The sequence below is a fragment of the Gadus morhua genome, chromosome 14 (assembly GCF_902167405.1).
Source record: "Gadus morhua chromosome 14, gadMor3.0, whole genome shotgun sequence".
Classification (NCBI taxonomy): Eukaryota; Metazoa; Chordata; class Actinopteri; order Gadiformes; family Gadidae; genus Gadus; species Gadus morhua.
In genome coordinates this window covers 21379519-21398765 of record NC_044061.1, presented here as the reverse complement: position 1 = coordinate 21398765, position 19247 = coordinate 21379519, and the positions used below count along the sequence as shown (strand labels likewise).

At 46.2% G+C, this 19247-nt stretch overlaps 1 protein-coding gene across 1 annotated transcript in view; it reads right to left on the bottom strand.

Annotated features, from left to right (window-relative positions):
- Positions 1–3763: 3763 nt before the first annotated feature.
- The window catches only part of LOC115558217 (protein TANC1-like), a 34467-nt gene continuing 18983 nt past the window's right edge, over positions 3764–19247 (bottom strand). Inside the window, 17 exon segments of the mRNA XM_030376118.1 lie at positions 3764–5674; positions 6519–6619; positions 8994–9146; positions 9452–9543; positions 9669–9698; positions 10284–10398; positions 10740–10915; positions 11575–11698; positions 12900–13033; positions 14317–14389; positions 15025–15273; positions 16265–16501; positions 16605–16727; positions 17093–17201; positions 17354–17457; positions 18173–18373; positions 18707–19018. Of these exon segments, the coding sequence (XP_030231978.1) occupies positions 4348–5674; positions 6519–6619; positions 8994–9146; positions 9452–9543; positions 9669–9698; positions 10284–10398; positions 10740–10915; positions 11575–11698; positions 12900–13033; positions 14317–14389; positions 15025–15273; positions 16265–16501; positions 16605–16727; positions 17093–17201; positions 17354–17457; positions 18173–18373; positions 18707–19018 (3660 nt within the window). The 3' untranslated portion in view covers positions 3764–4347.

Sequence of the window (19247 nt, the reverse complement as noted above, 5' to 3'; positions counted from 1 at the left end):
AAATTAGTTGAAACAAAATAGCGTTGTAACCTCAAAAAACCACCAGATGGTAGTATTGACTTAATGCTGTATGTCGATGAATGATGTCTGGAACTCTACTTGTCCTGATTGCCCAGCATTAATCCACTGACCAAACCTGGATAAAATTTGTAGGTTCATTTCATTAACGGCATGTTCATTTAAATTCCGTGGGAAATTTAAAAAGTGTTTGACTGTGACAAGTCGGTAGAACATGATGCACCTGTCATGCAACATATTTTACATGCAAATGCAACATATTTTTTCAATGTAACAGCTGGTACCACAAGCTTTAAATAGAACCGAGAGCGTGCTTGCGATTTGATCAGCATATTCATAGCTATTTTTGAAGCCTATTGATTTCACATCAGACTATCACTAAAGAGCTTCTAACGCATTTCATGCACGCCAGATTTTCTTTTATTTGCCGCTCCTGTCCTCTCCTGCATAGGCCTATTGGTAGTAGTAGGCCTACTTCCAGGGTTGTGTTTAGTTATGCTCGAGGAGAGAGTTCACTCCGTTTGAGTAGTGAGTAGCCTAGGTCGGAGATGTTGACTCGTTGCATCTCGCTGGCGGTCCCGTGAATCCACTTCCAGCTGCTCTCCACTCAAAGAGATGAGCTGTTGGACCGCCTTTAAATTATAAGACAAACTCATAATGAAAACTGGAACAAGTTTTCTTATTTAGAAAACAAACAATCTTCAAGACAACTTGAACTTGTGCAATCCTCGAAATGTTCAAGATACAATGCATATAACAATAACATTTGATTTATAGCCACACCAATCAAAATATACGGGGGTAGAACTTGTATAAACAGGATTAGCAGGATTTATTCAATATTATTTTTTAAGTCTGTTAATTATATTACTTAATCCAGGATTAGTCTGTTAGTTGGTATATTATCCAAGCATTTGTGTACTGTTTGTTCTCTGATGGTTTGTGTACGTTTTTCTTTTTGTCTTTTATCGATCAGATCCAGTCGACTTCTGTTGACATGGCAACAGTGCATAAGAATATCCTGGCAGCAGAAATCCAGACATAATTTGTTCGATTAAATAGAATAAGCAGTGATCTAGATGTAGTCATAATAACTAGAATAATAATATATATATTATTGATCTGGGTTAGGATCTTAATAACTAGAATATTAATAATATATATAAGTGTTATGGTTGAGGATCTATGGTTGATTACTAGGCCTATATTATTAGTAATATTGATCAGTGATCTGGGTTAGGATCTAGTGCTAATAACTAGAATGTTATTAATATATATCAGTGCTCTGGGTAAGGATATAGTGATACTTGGTGAATATTTTAAATTGTTACATTGATTTGGGTTAAGATCACGTGCTTTATAAGAAGAAGATAAATAAAGGTCAGGAACAGAGAGGATATGCATGCATACATGAATAATAATGTTTGCATCTTAGAAACACATTCTACTCTGTCATAAGAAATGGTACAACCTATGGTTACCATAACGTGTAACGTCTAACTATAACAGAGTATTTTATACTGTTATTCTCTAAATTGTAACTTCAAAACTCTGAATGTGACTTTTGTCAAAACAGTCCCTGTCATGGTTTGAGTGATATTTAAAGGGTCGCGAACATTTGGAACAGGAATCCCCGAAGGAACTCTCTTGGGTCCCATCCTTTTCGGATTGTGTTTCAACGACTTGCAAGAAATATGCCCTAGTTTAAGTCTTCTGTCTTCAGACGCTGACGATACAGTCATCACCTGCAACCAAATCTTTGAATTTTATAATTAAGGTGAGCTCACTGAAGCTCACAAATAAAAGTATTTAGGGATGATTTAAGAATCTCAGTTACAGTTCAAGTCATGCTCAAAAGATCTGTAAATAATTAGGGCTAACCCTATCTGGTTCATGATGATAAGAAACTGGTAATCATTTGACTATATCTTCCTCTTAAATTCAGTTATTTTTTCACATCTGTCTAATGGTTTAACTACATAACCCTAGGTCATTCAGGCAGTAATTAAATCCATATCATTAGCACAATCAGGCCTTAAAAGGTTGTAAAATGTATAGACACAATCAAAATTGCTTCATTTTAATTAAATGCAAGATCTTCAGTTTTTTTTTCATAATTTTCATTATGTGAAGCTTGTGTTCAAATGTTTAAATGGACTTGCGCTTCAGCCTCTTTGTAAATACATCAAGAGACAAAAGAGCTGCAGCAGATCTACCTGAGCAGCTTTAGGTGACAACTGTGAAGTTTCATGCTACAAAACATCTTCTGCTCTGACAGCTATTCTGTAAAAGCAGATTATCCATGGAAAACACTGTATCATTTGAAGTTTGCTGCAAACTACACCACTTTTAATAGAGGCTACCATATCCTATTTAATTCAACAATCAACTTGTACTCATGTCTACTTTTCTGCAGCTATTTTTCTAATAAATGTTTATCTTTATTTTATCTTTCTGTACTCTGCTTACCTTCTTCATACCTTCCTGTTTATCTCTTATTTTCACAAAAACCCTTCTGGGGATGGCTGTTGTAAATTAGTGTCTTCTATAAACACTACGATACTTGCATCTTAAAGCTGTACTCAGTTATTCTATGTACATTGTAGCGGTCCAAATCAAATAAATCATGAATAATACATGAATGTAGTCTACGGCTAAAGACAGAGTCTATAGTACAGTGTATAGTTAAAAGACTCCATTTAACCAGAGTATAAAATCGGGTCGAGCCATACTATATTCTGAATTCTGAGACGCTCACATATGTCTGTACTTCTAGGGTAGTGGTTTAATAAAATCATAGGACAGCAGGGTTGTCACAATTTAAAGCTGAGTTAATACTCATTGATAAACACTGTCTACCTTATCTCAGTCTGTCCTGACATTTCCTGGGGATGCGTTGATGATAGTCATCCAGTAGAATCTGCCCTGGGTCATGCATGGATATCTTAAGAGCTATCTGCTACTTTGAAGGCTCCACGCTTTCCCGCAGAAACAGCTGGCACTCTAGTCAGAGCCCATCGCCATGCATACCAGGTGCCTGGGAACACCAGTCGGTCCCATTGAACACTATTCTAACACCAGAACGTTACATGAATCCAACACCAGAACCCATCGAACACCAATTGTTCACCAGAGCCCACTTACACCAGTCAAACACCTAGACCCATTCAACACCAGCCCAACACCAAGTCCCATTTAACAATAGGTCCCATTTAACACCATTCAAACCCCACGTCACATGTAACATCTGTCCTACACATGGTCCCATAACACCAGTCCAACACAATAACCCATTCAACCCCAGAACCCATTAAACAACAGTCCAACCCTAGGTCCCATTTAACAACAGTCCAACACAATAACCCATTCAACTCCAGAATCCATTGAACACCAGTCCAACTTTAGGTCCCATGTATCACCAGTCAACCCATTCAACACCAGAACTCTCAAGAACCCATTTCAGCACATGTCCAAAATTTCGCAGTCTCTCATATCTCAAGAAAGGTGTGATGTGGACCCAGCTTGACATAAAAAACACCAAAGCGATGAGTGGTGTGTGCAGTTTCATCCTTCAATGTTGCTCTATTTAACCCTCTAGCATGACCCAGTGCATGGAGGCATTTAAAAGTTTCCCTTTCATTACAAATGTCCCAGTCTAGAACCCACAATTAATATGAAACATCTCAAAATAAATCATGATAGGCAGGAAAAATATATAAACACAAAGTGACACATTCTACTCCGTATTTATTTTTTATTATTATAATTCTGAATATATGAATGTACCACCAGGATGCGTGGTTCCTGTCTATGATATAGAATAATACTTTGGATAAACAGTTAGCAGTCCTCCCACCTTGTAAACACTATCTTTCTCACAAACCAAGAAACATTTCCTCTCTGCTTCCAAAAATAAATAAAGCCTTTTCTTTAGAATGAAACATTTCCGTCAATGAATTACAATGCAATTTATCAAACGTACCAAGAATAGGATTGTCCAGTTGCCTTAAAGATCTTATACTTACTGAACCAATCATCTCTTACATGGAAATATATCATCTGAATGTTGCATGGCGTACAAATATAAATGTTCTCCCTCCTCGATCCAAATGTTCGTATCTGGCTCCTAATGCGTTTAAATATCATGCACGTAGTAAATGTCTCTTTAGGATTCATAGTTCTAGGAATAACACATACCCATTCTAAGAATATTATTTCTTTGTAATGTTCTATTAACTACCCTTGCTGTATAGATATAAGCTCAAGGCCAGAGGATTTAAAGGAGCATTAAAACTGTGAGCGGCCACCGGAGGGCGGCGGGGAGCACAGTCACACATTGGACTCAATGAAGGAGCGCTTGGGTTTGATGGGGCCGCGGTGCAGGGGGGGAGCCTCTCTGTTGGCCCTCGCCTCGCTAAACTCCCTTCCTGGACCCCCAGGGACCCCCGGTTCCTGGTACGGCCCCCACTGCAGCTCACTGTTCAACTTCTGGAACTCCACCAGCGACATGTTGAAGCCCTCTGCTGCTCCTCCTCCACCTCCTCCTCCTCCACCTCCTCCCCTACCAGAGGGTGTCTGGTGGGTCTGGACTCTGACCGACTTGTCCATGACGCCCATAAAGGGGCGGGGCTTCACCTCCTGCTTGGTCTTGAAGCTGCCGCTGCTCCTGGGGAGGCGTGGCGCCTCCTGCTGGCGGCCGCAGTCCGACAGGTTCCCGCCGCTAGAGGCCTGGCTGGAGCTGGAGCCCCGAGACCCCGCGGTGCCTAGGTCACGCCTCCCCTCCAGGGAGAGGCTGTCCAGCATGCTGGGGGGGTTGGTCAGGCGGTCGGAAACCCGGGAGAAGCTGGAGGAGCGGGGCTGGTAGGGGTGGTGTTGAGTAGCGTGGGAGGAAGTGGCCGGCGGGGAGAGGGGAAGATAGGAGTGGAGGAGGGGGGGCGGCGGGGAAGTGGCCGGGGGCGAGAGAGGGTGGTAGGGGTGGTGGAGGGGAGCGTTGGGAGAGGTGGCCGGGGGGGAGAGAGGGTGGTAGGGGTGTAGGAGGGTGGGGGGAGGGGAGGTGGCTGACGGGGAGAGGGGGAGGTAGGGGTCTTGGGGACAGCGAGGAGCAGAGGGATCCACATCCGGGGTTGGGGCAAGGGGGCTGATGTGAGGTCTGAGGGATGTGGGCATGTGTCGGCCCGGCAAGGGGCTGGGGGGTCCGCCCAGGGAGAGGGGCCGGCCCCCGGCCCGCCCACCAGCCCCTGTCTGGAGCGAGTGACCGGGCTGGGTCTGGCTGGACTGCTGCTCCCCCGGGCCCTCGGGCCGCCTGGGGCCGTAGGGGTTCTGGGGCCAGTACTCACCGCTCCTTTTCCCACAAGGCTGTGTCTGGCGCTGCTCCTCCTGCTCCTCTTGCTGCTGCTGCCCCTGCTCCTCCCTCTCCTGCAGGAGTCTGTCGGTAGGGCTCTGTCTGTCCAGGCCCTCGGGCTCCGGCACTGCAGGGTGGGGGTGGGGGTGGTGGGAGGGGCTGCTCTCCAGCACGGGGCCGCAGGAGGTGGAGGAGGACGACTTCTGGTGGAGCAGCGACTCCTCCTCCACGCGGGTCAGCAGCCGACGGATCTCCTTGTTGGAGGGGGCCAGCCGCGCGGCCTCCTTCAGGTCGTCCAGCGCCGCAGCAAAGTGTCTGCAAAGAGTAGGTCAGCTTTACATTGATGCTCCCAAAGTACGCGGCCATGTGGAAGTGAAAACCTAAATGCATTCTGGGATAATTCTTCTACCCCTACCTCACACAGCCAGCGTTGTAATTGACCAAAACCACACTACGACTACTAGATCTGTCGTGGAATGGGAAAACCCAAAGCGGTTGGCTGTGGTGTGTTGGGTCATGGCCGATCTAGTCCCACGAATCAGACTTTAGAGCAGACAAGCTCAAATATGGGTGATGGGGGCGTTTCACTTTCTTCTGCAAAATAATTGTTTCGACCAATCATGTTGCCGAAGCCTGTCAACGCGTAATTGACAAACACAAAGGAGTAGGCGGGGGAAGGGGGAACATCTTTAACCTAGAGACTCTACAGGGCAGAGCGGAGGGGTAGCATGGAGGGGTAGTATGGAGGGGTAGTATGGAGGGGTAGTATGGAGGGGTAGTATGGAGGGGTAGCATGGAGGGGTAGCATGGAGGGGTAGTATGGAGGGGTAGCATGGAGGGGTAGTATGGAGGGGTAGCATGGAGGGGTAGTATGGAGGGGTAGTATGGAGGGGTAGTATGGAGGGGTAGTATGGAGGGGTAGCATGGAGGGGTAGCATGGAGGGGTAGTATGGAGGGGTAGCATGGAGGGGTAGTATGGAGGGGTAGCATGGAGGGGTAGTATGGAGGGGTAGTATGGAGGGGTAGTATGGAGGGGTAGTATGGAGGGGTAGTATGGAGGGGTAGTATGGAGGGGTAGCATGGAGGGGTAGGGGACGTGTTGGGGCAGGGCTTTAGTGTAGGCGGTGTACAGCATCACAGAGGGGTTATCTGCCCTCACCGGCTACTCCTCTTGGCTCGGGCTCGGGCGTAGTAAGCCTCATACGACCACGGCTTCTGCTCCAAGGCCTTGGTGGCGAAGTCCTCAGCGATGCCAAAGTCCTTAAACAGAGAGAAGAGACTTTAAAGAGACAAGAGGCTTGAAGCACAAAGAAGAGGTGTGAAACAGATAGTGTCTTGAAACGTCATGCTTAAAAAAGTGGAGGCTTAAATCAGAGGGAACATACTTAAAAAAAGGAGAGGCTTAAAACAAAGAGAAGAGCCATAAACAGACTCACAAATAGACTCACAACCGAGAGTACACATTAAACCAGATTAGAGGCTTTAAACAGAGAGAATCATCTTGAAGAGAAGAGAATTGAAACAGAGGCTTAGTACAGAAAGAAGAGGCTTAAAACATAGAGAAGAGACTTAACACAGACAGAGAAGGCTTAGGTCCTGCCTCAGCCACCTGCCTCCGCAGCAGGGTGGAACATTCACATAGTGTTTTGGATCTTAACCCTTTCTTCTCTAAACTGGAGACTTATTTCAGTAACAACTATCAAATGGTGCGGGTAACTATGTTTACGGTAATACAAGATAAATGAACATGTTGAAATAAATAAATAAAATGTTTTGGGTTCAAACCACAGAGAAGAGTTCTAAAACTTTTTAACAAGGATTTAAAAAGGAGAGAAGAGGCCGAAAACATGAAGAGAACGGAATTACGTTCCTCGTTTTCCCTTGCTGTGGACATCATGGAGCACAACTCTAAACTATTCACAATTTAGCTGCAATTTTACACTAGCTACTTAGTTATCATATGCTTTAATCTGAATGTCTGAGTGGTAAATTAGTCTGAGTGAACTCAGACACATGGCGAATGGGGTTTGGGGGTCATATTGTTCTAGGATGTCCTCGGGAATGAACCCAGAACATTCTGACCTGGAGTTCTAACCACTACACATTCCTGCCTGAAGAATTGTTTAGATTTGTAGATATTTATGTAACTCAAATTCAGACCCTCTTTCCATCAGCCAGTCTATGAGCCACTTGCTTAGCATGCTCGACTAGAGGAGAAAGCGGCCTATACCTTCAGTCCAGCGGGCCTATTTATCTTCTCTTTTGTGTTTCTTCTTTCTCAAGTTCATTATAACACTGTTACATTTACAAAATGTACGATATTATATTATGCAACCATGTATTCCATAATCAAATTAATCTTTTGAATGTTTTAAGAATGTAAGACTGAAGGACATATATCCGAACGTCTAGGGAAATAGTGGACTGTGATAGGGTAGCCCGCCTAGCAACAGAAGGGCAGAGTCAGCGTGGACCACTCTTTCTCTCTTAAACGATGCTGCCGAGCTATTTGGAGGGGCTGACCTTGATAGTTTAGACCCACGAGATTCCCTGGCTTAATGTTTAAACGTTGCTATCAGACTAGCGCTGTGTGCTAACATGATAAGTGGACACATGGTGTCAGGGACATGCGGATCATCTGCTGTAGATAGCAGATGGTAGGCAGGAGGAGAGGAGGAGATAGGAGGGTAGAACGAGGAGGAGGAGAGGAGTGGGAGGAGAGGAGGATAGTGGAGAGGAGAGAGAGAGAGAGAGAGAGAAGGAGAGGGAGGGATGACAGAGATGAATGGAGGACTGAGTGATGAATGAGTGAGGCGAGCGGGAGCAGGAGAGATGAGCGAGAGAAACGGAGGGAGAGCGATAGTCTTGTTAGGCGAACGTTTCAATCCTTCCACCTATTAATTATTCATCTCACTGACCGCCTGAAGACTCTTGGGACCCCGAGATAACTGATAGCAGCCCAATTAGGCCCTGGAGCCACCCATACACACCCATACACACCCATACACACCCACACACGCACGCACACACACACACACACACACACACACACACACACACACACACACACACACACACACACACACACACACACACACACACACACACACACACGCACACGCACACGCACTGTGCTATATACGAGAGACACAGCTGCATAAACAGGTCACTCCTTCTCCCAACAGGATGAACGTAGCCGAACCTCTGAACACGACCGTTGCATCAGGGTAAGGGTGAGCTCTTGAAAATCAATACGTGCGTCCTCACATTTACATTGAGTCATTTAGATGGTAACTCCCTTTAATCAATAGCCACTTGGAAGTGCTGCCCGACCTAGTTTCTAAAAATACCGCTCCTCGCTATCCTCTATGTATCCATCTCCCCAAGGTCACCCACGTGGGTTACGGGCTCTCTCGTACCACGCGCACGCAACCAGACATGTAACCTACGTCAGGGCCTCACTCTTGTTCACACCACAGCGTACAACGCCACCATGTTGGTCCACCTCCTATGCTGGGAGAACAAGGAACCGCTCCCCACCAACGCTATGGGGGTGTCATTCCTCTCGGCCAACCACAGCGTGCGATTGGTCGAGTGGCGGCGGCGCGGTCGCTACGGCGACGGGGGCTCTCACGTTGGTCTTGCGGCGGCAGCGGGACAGGTTGAGGTAGAGGGAGACCCTGAGGTCGCGCAGGGCCTTCAGCTCCTGGTCCTCCCCCGCGGTGTGGCCTGGGAAGCGCCTCAGAGCGTACTGGTAGCGCTGGGCCGCCTCCTTCATGCGACCCTTCTGAGGACGGGACGGGACGGGACGGGACGGGACGGGACGGGACGGGACGGGGGACGACGACGACGTGTTACTCTTAATGCTGTTGGTCCTGTTATTAATTACCTCTTTTATAAATCATGTTATTTATCACTTCATTTATCATGTTATACATAGTGTTAGTAGTCATGTCATTAATCATTTTATTGATCATGTGATTAGTCATGTTATTCATAGTGTAATTAATCATGTCACTCATAAACTCATAATATAATTATTCATACTTATCGTGCTATTGAGAAAAGGGATTAATCAATAACAGGGTTAACCTTGTACAACATGTTTCCCTCCTCCATGAGTTTGTGCAGCAGGATGAGCAGGATGTCTGGCTTAGAGGACGCCATCGCCCAGGTAGCATGACCTGGAATACATAGAACCAACACACGGTCAGAGTCTCTCTCTCTCTCTCTCTCTCTCTCTCTCTCTCTCTCTCTCTCTCTCTCTCTCTCTCTCTCTCTCTCTCTCTCTCTCTTAAAGACCACCCACCTGATCGGTCGTGGGGAGCCGTTCTGTAGCCTTGGGGGGGGGAACAAGATAGAAGGTGTGAATGAATAGGTTTAGTCATACTTTCACATACCCTACATACATATACCATACAGTCTGTATATGATATACAGTATGTATGATCTACAGACGGTGGATATGATAGACAGACTGTGTACCAATAGATGAATACTGGGGTCTGGGTTCTGTCCTCCGTCTACTGCCTCGAGTGTAAACTATAGTCTTCTTCCTCAGACAACACCCCCCAGGATTAAAAACAAGTCTGAATCTGTGGTTTAAAACTATGGCTGTTGGTTTATTGTCTTTAGTGTCATGCTAGGGTCTCTGGGCTGACTTCCCATCTTTCCTGGAGCTCTGTCCGCTACTAGCAGTCCTCCTGGCAGTGTTGCCATATTTTCCGCCCAAACTGGCAGCTCTGCCACCTGGAGCTCCGTCAACTGCGCTGCTGGTAGTGGGCGGAAGGCGCAGCTCATCGCTGAGCTTCACTCCCCCCTGGCCAACGCTCATGCGGTCATTTTTGACCTGAATGGGACGTGTGTTTAGACTGTAGACTGACCCAGGCAGGGTCCCGTAACGCGGTGGAGAGGGGGTACGCACCAATCTTGGAGCCTTTCTTTAGAGACGTGACCAGGGCAGGGGTGTGTCTCTCTGGAGCCCTGGAGCCACTGGTGTCCTTGTCCCCCGCGGCCCCCTGCTCCACAAGGTAGCTCACCTGGAACACAATGCACCTGGGTGGGAATAGGGCTGGAGGTGGGATGAGAGGCAGAATTAACCTACCCCCGTACAGGCTACCATCTACCCCCTATCACCTATCCTATATCCCCTACAACCTACCACCTACCCCCTGCCGCCTACCATATACAGTATCACCTACCATATATCACCTACCACCTACCATATACCACCTACCATACATCACCTACCTTCTACCACCTACCCCCAACCATCTACCAACGACCATATATCACCTGCCATTTACCATCTATGATATATATCACCTACCATATACTCTATCCCCCCTCCCCCCCTCCCCCTCCCCCTCCCCCTCCTCACGGTGTCGGCGTCTCCGTTCATGGCGGCGAGGTCCAGCGGCGTGCGCCCGTGTTTATCGGCGGTGTCCAGGCTGACCCCTCGGTCCACCAGCAGCTGAACGATGCCCTTGTGGCCCTTCAGGCAGGCCCAGCCCAGCCCCGTCAGGCCCCCCTGGTCCACGGAGCACACGGAGGCGCCTGGACACACACCCCAAGGACACACACTCACTGTGGGGTTCACGATCACTGGTCAAGCCCCCGCCCACTGAAAGAACGCCTCTTCTAATACATTGAAGTTCTACAATTAATCGTAGGTGGATTTACTGTACATGGGGACGTAGCTGTACATCGACTCTTCATATAACATGATGTAAATAGCACATTTACTCTACATTCTGAAAATACTGTACATCAACTTCATATAAAATGATGTAAATACCAGATTTACATTACTGTACATCAAGTCTTCACATAAAATGTTATAAACACCAGATTTACTGTACTTTTGACATTACTGTACATACACTCTTCATGTTACATGATATAAATACCACAGGTATAACGTCTTTTTAAATTTTTTATTTTTCTTATTTGTGAAATTATTTGGACGTTGTTTTTGTTTATAGATCTTTCGTGCTTTTCATTTTGCGTTGTATTTTTGGATGTTAGATTTTTATTGAATTTCTAAAATAAATGTAATAAATTAAATGAAAATTAAATTAAATTAAATTAAATTCAATATTCCATAATCAGTGTGCTTTATAATTGCAGCGTGTGGGTATTTCTATGCAGACTGTAGGACAGTGTTCTCCAACCATCAGACCAACACCAGTCACCATGTCGACCCCTGAGCCCACCTTCAGCCAGCAGCAGCTCCACCGTGGCCAGCTGTCCGTCAGCCGCCGCCAGCATCAGGGCCGATCGGTCCTGATGGTCGCTGGCGTTCACGTCAGCACCGCGCTTAACCAGCAGCTCACACACCTGGTTAACAAAAACAGACTAGTTAACACACCTTAACCAGCAGCTCACACACCTGGTTAACAAAAACAGACTAGTTAACACACCTTAACCAGCAGCACACACCTGGTTAACAAAAACAGACTAGTTAACACACCTTAACCAGCAGCTCACACACCTGGTTAACAAAAACAGACTAGTTAACACACCTTAACCAGCAGCACACACCTGGTTAACAAAAACAGACTAGTTAACATGCCTTAACCAGCAGCTCACACACCTGGTTAACAAAAAAAGACTAGTTAACACGCCTTAAGAGGCAACACTTACACCTGGGGGGGTACACACAGACTAGTTAACACACCTGGTGGACACACACAGACTAGTTAACACACCCGGTGGACACACGCAGACTATTTAACACACCTGGTGGACACACGCAGACTAGTTAACACACCTGGTGAACACACGCAGACTAGTTAACACACCTGGTGAACACACGCAGACTACACCCCTAGTGGACACACACAGACTAGTTAACAAACCTTAACCAGCAGCTCACACACCTGGTGAACACACGCAGACTAGTTAACATATCTTTTCACTATGTTCAATACTGTGAACTGTATTTATTTTCAACTGTGAGCTTCATTTGCACTATGTACTTATCTACTAATAATATTCAATATCCAATGTATGTATTCAAACTTCTATGCTTCAATGTCTTTCAGGGCCTCCTGCTGTATGCAAACATTGCACATGCTAAACAGCACCTTATATTTAACTGTTTTTGTTTAACTAAATTCTGCTCTTTGTACAGATTTTTTTTTGTAGTTTAGTTTATTTATCTACTTTATTTTAAGCATATTTTGTGTAAAGGGAATTTGCCAATTAAGAATGTCATTGCCCAGTGCAAGCTATGTTTCCATTTTGTATATGACAATAAACAATCTTGTATCTTGTATCTCAACCAGCAGCTCACACAACTGGTGAACAAAAACAAACCTCAACCAGCATCACACACTGCTGGTTAACACACAATGTACACATCAATACTAGTGTGTGTTTATGTGTGTCAGTTTGTGTGTCTGTGTGTATGTATATGTGTGGTGTGTGCATGTGTGTGTGTCGTTACCATTATGAGTTTGTGTGTGTTTGTGTGTGCGTGTGTGAGTTTGTGTGTGTGTGTGTGTGTGTGTGTGTATGTGTGCATGTTTATCTCAACCTGTGTGTGTTCGTGTTTGACCGCCAGCAGCAGGGGGGTCATTCCTTTCTGATTGGCTGTCTCTAGTTCCGCCCCTTTCTCCAGCAGGAAGACGCACATCTCTGTCCGACCTCTGGAGGCTGCCAAACTGAGCGCTGCACACACACACACACACACACACACACACACACACACACACACACACACACACACACACACACACACACACACACACACACACACACACACACACACACACACACACTACAAGTATTACACATACACTTGAAGTTCTTTTGAGAGGATTTTAAAACTTTTCAGCTGATTTAAAAGACGATTTTAGTCCTCGTCTCTGTTACTGGGCTCTGTAACATAGAACTGTGGTCTGTGTCTAATGGGGGCTCAGATTCCCTGAGTTGGCTATTTTAGGAAATTCTGTTCTAGCGGTCATTTAGAAAAGGACCAGTAAAAGAGTAAATGAGGACAATCTTTAGGGCCAATTCTCGTCAACTGAATGTTTTAATGTAGTAAACAAAGTATAAAAAGTGTTTAGATGTGACTACAGAGGATGTGTATAAAAATAGAGCTTTAAAGGAAAAGAAGTGATACAGAAAACCGGCCAACCATCTCTCTCTCTCTCTCTCTCTCTCTCTCTCTCTCTCTCTCTCTCTCTCTCTCTCTCTCTCTCTCTCTCTCTCTCTCTCTCTCTCTCTCTCTCTCTCTCCCCTTTCATCTCTCTCTCCCTCTCTCTCTCCCTCTACCCTTTCATCTCCCTCTCTCTCTCTCTCCTTCCTTCTTCTTTCATCCCTCTCAACGTCTCTATCTCTTTCTCTCTCTCTCTCTCTCTTTCTCTTTCTCTATCTCTCGCTCTCACCTTTCATCGCTCTCTCTCTCCCTTTATCTCTTGCCCATTTCTCTCTCTCTCTATAGAAGCCTAACAACAGCTGTACCAGAGCTAGAACCCATCCATCATTTAACCCTCTTCCATAACTACCATCCATCAGATAACCCTTTTAACTTACTACCCATCCATCAGATAACTCTCTACACAAACTAACAGCCATCTGATAACCCTATTAACTAGCTACCCATCAATCAGCTAACCCTCTACACTAACTACCGTCAATCAGCTAACCCTCAACACTAACTACCCATCCATGAGCTAACCCTCTACACTAACTACCCATTCATGAGTTAACCCTCTACACAAACAACCAATCCATCAGCCTGACAAGCAAGAGGCATGCCTTCATCTACCCCATATGCTTATGAAGACCACAGAGGAAACATTATGTGTGTGTGTGTGTGTGTGTGTGTGTGTGTGTGTGTGTGTGTGTGTGTGTGTGTGTGTGTGTGTGTGTGTGTGTGTGTGTGTGTGTGTGTGTGTGTGTGTGTGTGTGTGTGTGTCTGTTAGGGTGAGAGGAATGAGAGAGAGAACCTGTTTCTCCCCAGAGTGAGTCTCGGAGCTCCATCTGCACCATCTGCTCTTCCTCCAACAATAACTGCACCACCTGATGGGGAAGACGGCGGCTCAACGCACTAATCACGTGTATGTGTACATGTGTAGACCCAGAGAACGGGCTGACAAGTGGGCTGGGATGATACTTAACAAATATGAGCCGAAATAATACATTTTATATCTAGTCTGAGGTTCTACGTCACATTATTGTGCGTGCAAATTTAACAAACCACAGTTGTTTTCAGACTTCATGAGTCATTATAAGATACTTATAGTGTAAATATATTTTATATACATTTTCATGTTTGATTTAATATTACCCAGCCTTAACGTTAATTCTCTGAATAAGAATTCAGCCCAACAATAGCAAAAACAACAGACACTAGGTGTGTTCCAAATAAACAGGTATGTTTTTCTGAATGGGGCAGAAGTCATTCTTATTGGTCGAAAACGTTACACATCTCCGACCTGGGGTTCATCCGTACCACGGTCGAATAAGAAAACAGGCTACACGGTGAGGCTTGTTAAGTTCCCTACGATTCAGAGCTATTCTTCACTTGATAAGAGAAGATTGATCAGATATATCCAGATGGATCCAGATAGATCATATAGATAAGAGCAGATGGATCACATGGATCAGATGGATCCAGATAGATCCAGACCACCTAGACGCAGTAGATCTCTAACCTGAGTGTGTCCAGCCCCTGAGGCCGCAGTGAGGGCCTGCTGAGCTGCCTGTTTCCTCCCGTCAACACCGGCCCCCCCACTGCTCTCCTTCTGGGGGCTGGTCTCCGCCTGGGGGACGGTCTCTGCCGGGGGCCCCGGGGGATGCTGGGTCCCCCCGGCCTGCTGCAGCAGGATCCTGAGGACCTCAGCGTGGCCCTTCAGGGCCGCATGGACCAGAGCACACTGACCGCTCTTATCAGTGTGCTGCAGCTGGAACACAAAGGAACACAAGACAACACAAAACAACCCACAACACTGGGTTTAACTAAAGTTGACGCTAGCTTCACACTGGGGTTTACACTAGGTTGACTCTGTTTACACTATGTTTGCACTAGGCTAACACTGCGTTTACACTGAGTTGATATTGGATTTGCACTAGTATTACACTGTGTTTATTCAGTGTTTACATGGATTTACCCTAGGTTCACAACGGGTTTACACTAGGTTTACACTGGCTTCACACTGGGTCTACACTTGGTTTACTCCGTTTACACTCTGTTTTAACTAGGTTAATGCTGTGTTTACACTGAGTTGATACTGGGTTTGCACTAGTTTTACATTGTCCTTATTCAGTGTTTACATGGATTTACCCCAGGTGCACACCGGGTTTACACTAGGTTTACACTGGGTTTACACTAGGTTTACTCTGTTTATACTTACTTAACACTAGTTAAATACTGTGGGTGCACTTTGTAACACTGTGTTGATACTGGGTGACAACTCTTCCTGCCCTCGACTAAATCAACAGCACTTCCAGCATGGTGTTAATGACAATAAGAACCAATGAAAAACTTGACTGTATTACAACAAAGGCTGTTAGTCTGTGGAACAGCTGCGATGATGAGAAGAAAAAATTGACCACTATATCAAAACCAAAAAAAATCTTCAGAAACAACATACTGAGTTGTTATGAGTTGGAGCACTGAATTTTGGTTTTGCTATTTCTTGTTTGAAAGCTTTGATTGGTTTTAACCTACGAGCTAAACATCATAGACACTGATTTGCACAAACTGAATATTTATTTTCTGTGAATAACCATAACAGAATAAGAGGGGGTAGGAGCAGGAACGTTTTAAACTTCTTCCTATCCCTTTTGAACTGTATTATTCGGGTTACGTGTTTGTTGCTTAATGTTTGTTGCTATCTTATTTTTTGGATTTTAGTGCTCATTATTTTGCGTCATTATAAGAGCCGAACTGACCTTTGCTCCTCTCTTGCATAGAAGGCTGACCAGGGCCCCGTGGCCTCCCGCCGCAGCCAGACAGAGGGGGGTGAGGCCTGTGTCGGTGGGCCCTTCCAAAGGAGCCCCCGTCTCCAGCAGCAGAGAGACCATCTCCAGGTGACCCAGGTGGGCGTGGACACCTAGAATGGGGGCGTGGCCATGGACCTCTGTACTCCAGGCGACGTTGGCCCCGCCCATGATCAACAGACGACTCACCTGTAGAGCGAGAGAAGATGTGTGTATGCAGGTTGTGTGTGTGTGCGTGTGTGCGTGTGTGTGTGTGTGCGTGTGTGTGTGTTTGGGATGTGTGTGTGTGTACCTTGATGTTGGGGGTGTAGAGGTTCCTGAGGGAGCCTAGGGCGGCTGACAGGTTGTCTGTACTGGAGCTGACCCAGAGACCCTGAAGGAGGCTGGAGGACAGACCTGACCGCTTACTGAGACCCTGGGCGGGCGAGGGAGAGAGGGAGAGGGAGAGGGAGAGGGAGAGAGAGAGAGAGAGAGAGAGAGAGAGAGAGAGAGAGAGAGAGAGAGAGAGAGAGAGGGGGAGGGGGGGGGGGATCGGAAGGAGGACAGAAAGGGAGGGAGGAGAGACAGTAGGGGAGGAGAAAGAGAGAGAGGTGCTTCAAAGCTTAAATCATCACCAGCCTTTCCCTATTCATCATCACCTTTCATTTGGCCGAGAAAGATTTAGCAACTAACGCTGGAAGGCCGTACCTTGTAGATGTGTAACCTTACCTTAAAGATGTGTGCTTTAAGAATATGAAACCTTGCATCAAAGATGTCTGCTGTGAGGATGTGATCCCTTACCTTAAAGATGTGTGCTTTTAGGATGTGATGTCCTAACTCCATCGTCTGCTGTCTGTTCAACTTCCCCTCTTGTCTAGAAAACATGAAGGCCAGCAGAGCATGGCCACTCCTACACACACACACACACACACACACACACACACACACACACACACACACACACACACACACACACACACGATTGATGATAAGATAACCAGTTTGTCATGGAGGCTGAGGGATCACTTCCTGTAATATGTGAACTTTGACCTCCAGACTGACCTTGGATCACAAAGGAAGTCGTTGCTCTCCCCGTCGGCGCGCCATACCAACCACTCCCTGAAGGAGGGGTGGCAGAGCATGCGGGTCCCGTCTCTACGCTTTACCTACACACACTCACACACACGCACGCACGCGCGCACACACACACACACACGCGCGCACACACACACACGCACGCACGCACACACACACACACACACACACACACACACACACACACACACACACACACACACACACACACACACACACACACACACACACACACACAAACACACGGTAGTATGAGTGATAAGTGTGTGGTATTGAAATACGAAACATGATATATTATTATATTATAGTAGGATAAGATATATAAAATGTATATGATAATTTTTGATATAGTCTATGATAGTTTGCTGTATGGTACTCTAAAATGATATTTATATTCATTATATGTAACTCATGGTATGATATGCTATAACTATCATATATGATGATATGATGCAGGGTACCATGAAGAAGGGCTGCTCCATTATCGAAAAAATCCTATTCACGATTATTTTGGTAAATGTTAAAATCACGATTATTCAAACGATTCTTTTTGAGTTTGAAAACATGATGCATTTATTCAGCATTTCTCAACAAAAAAAACCTTTTTAACTGAGGACTTTGAAATTTCCCCTTAAAATAATACACAAAATGTTCAAATGGAAAATGCGCAAATCGAGAAATAATGTACAAATATGTCTCCAGCTTTTCTTCGTTACACTAGTTTGGAGATCGTTTGACCCAGAATCCTAGCATCCCGATGACACCAGGATGACCGGCCGGCCCTACCATGAAGCCGTCCAGGCTGTGGAGGCGGCGCTGCAGCTCCTCCCAGCCCAGGCGGCCCTGGACGCTGCCAGCGTTCAGCGCTCTGAACATCTGCTGGTCGGAGAGCGGGTGCAGGGAGGCCAGGGCGATGCTCAGCAGGGGGGACACCTTCTCAAACTCCCCCGCCTCCGGGAAGGCAGCGCGGCACATCAGCAGGTAGACCTGGGGGTCGCAGGGGTCACAGGTCAACACCCGACTCTGACCCCGGGACTTCATGGTCACATGACCGTCCATGTTTATCATCACCTGACCCACACTGTCATCATCGCCATGTGATGATTCGGACACCCCACTTATCGTTCAGGATCTAGGTAACATGGTCGTCACATGACAATCAGACAACCATTTATTATTGTTGTAATGACACAGTGATATTTGACCTCCGACCTCTGACAGCAACACAGGTACTACCAGTAGTCCCTCACTTTAGGGTCAGGTGTTCTATTATAAAGTAGTATCCATATTATATTTAAAACATTATCTATATTCCAGTACCTCTGAGAGAGAGACAGGTACCACGCGGTAGTTTCCCGCCTTCAGCGCCAGGTGCTGGTGGTGGAAGAGGTCAAGGGTCAGCTGCAGGTAGAGGAGGGACCCCCCGTGGCTCCGCCCCACCAGCTGGCTGCTGAACTTGCTGAGCAGCAGGGGGTCCGGGGCGACGCCCGTCGCCGTGGTAACGTTGGCGGCCACGCGGCTGCTGTGGCTGACCCGGAAGTGGATGTAGTCGCTGAGGTCGGCGCCGAGGTCACTGCTGTCGGGCAGGATGTCCAGGGAGATGCCCGCGAAGGGGAGGGGGGTGGTGATGTCCTGTGGGGGTATAGTATCATATCAATAACATCTATATTAATGGAGGGGGGCTGGTGATGTTCTGTGGGGGTATAGTATCATATCAATAACATCTATATTAATGGAGGGGGGCTGGTGATGTTCTGTGGGGTTATAGTATCATATCATATCAATAACATCTATATTAAAGGTGACTTATTATACCACTAGATGTGAGTGTGATTAGACATACATCTAGGTGGACACACCC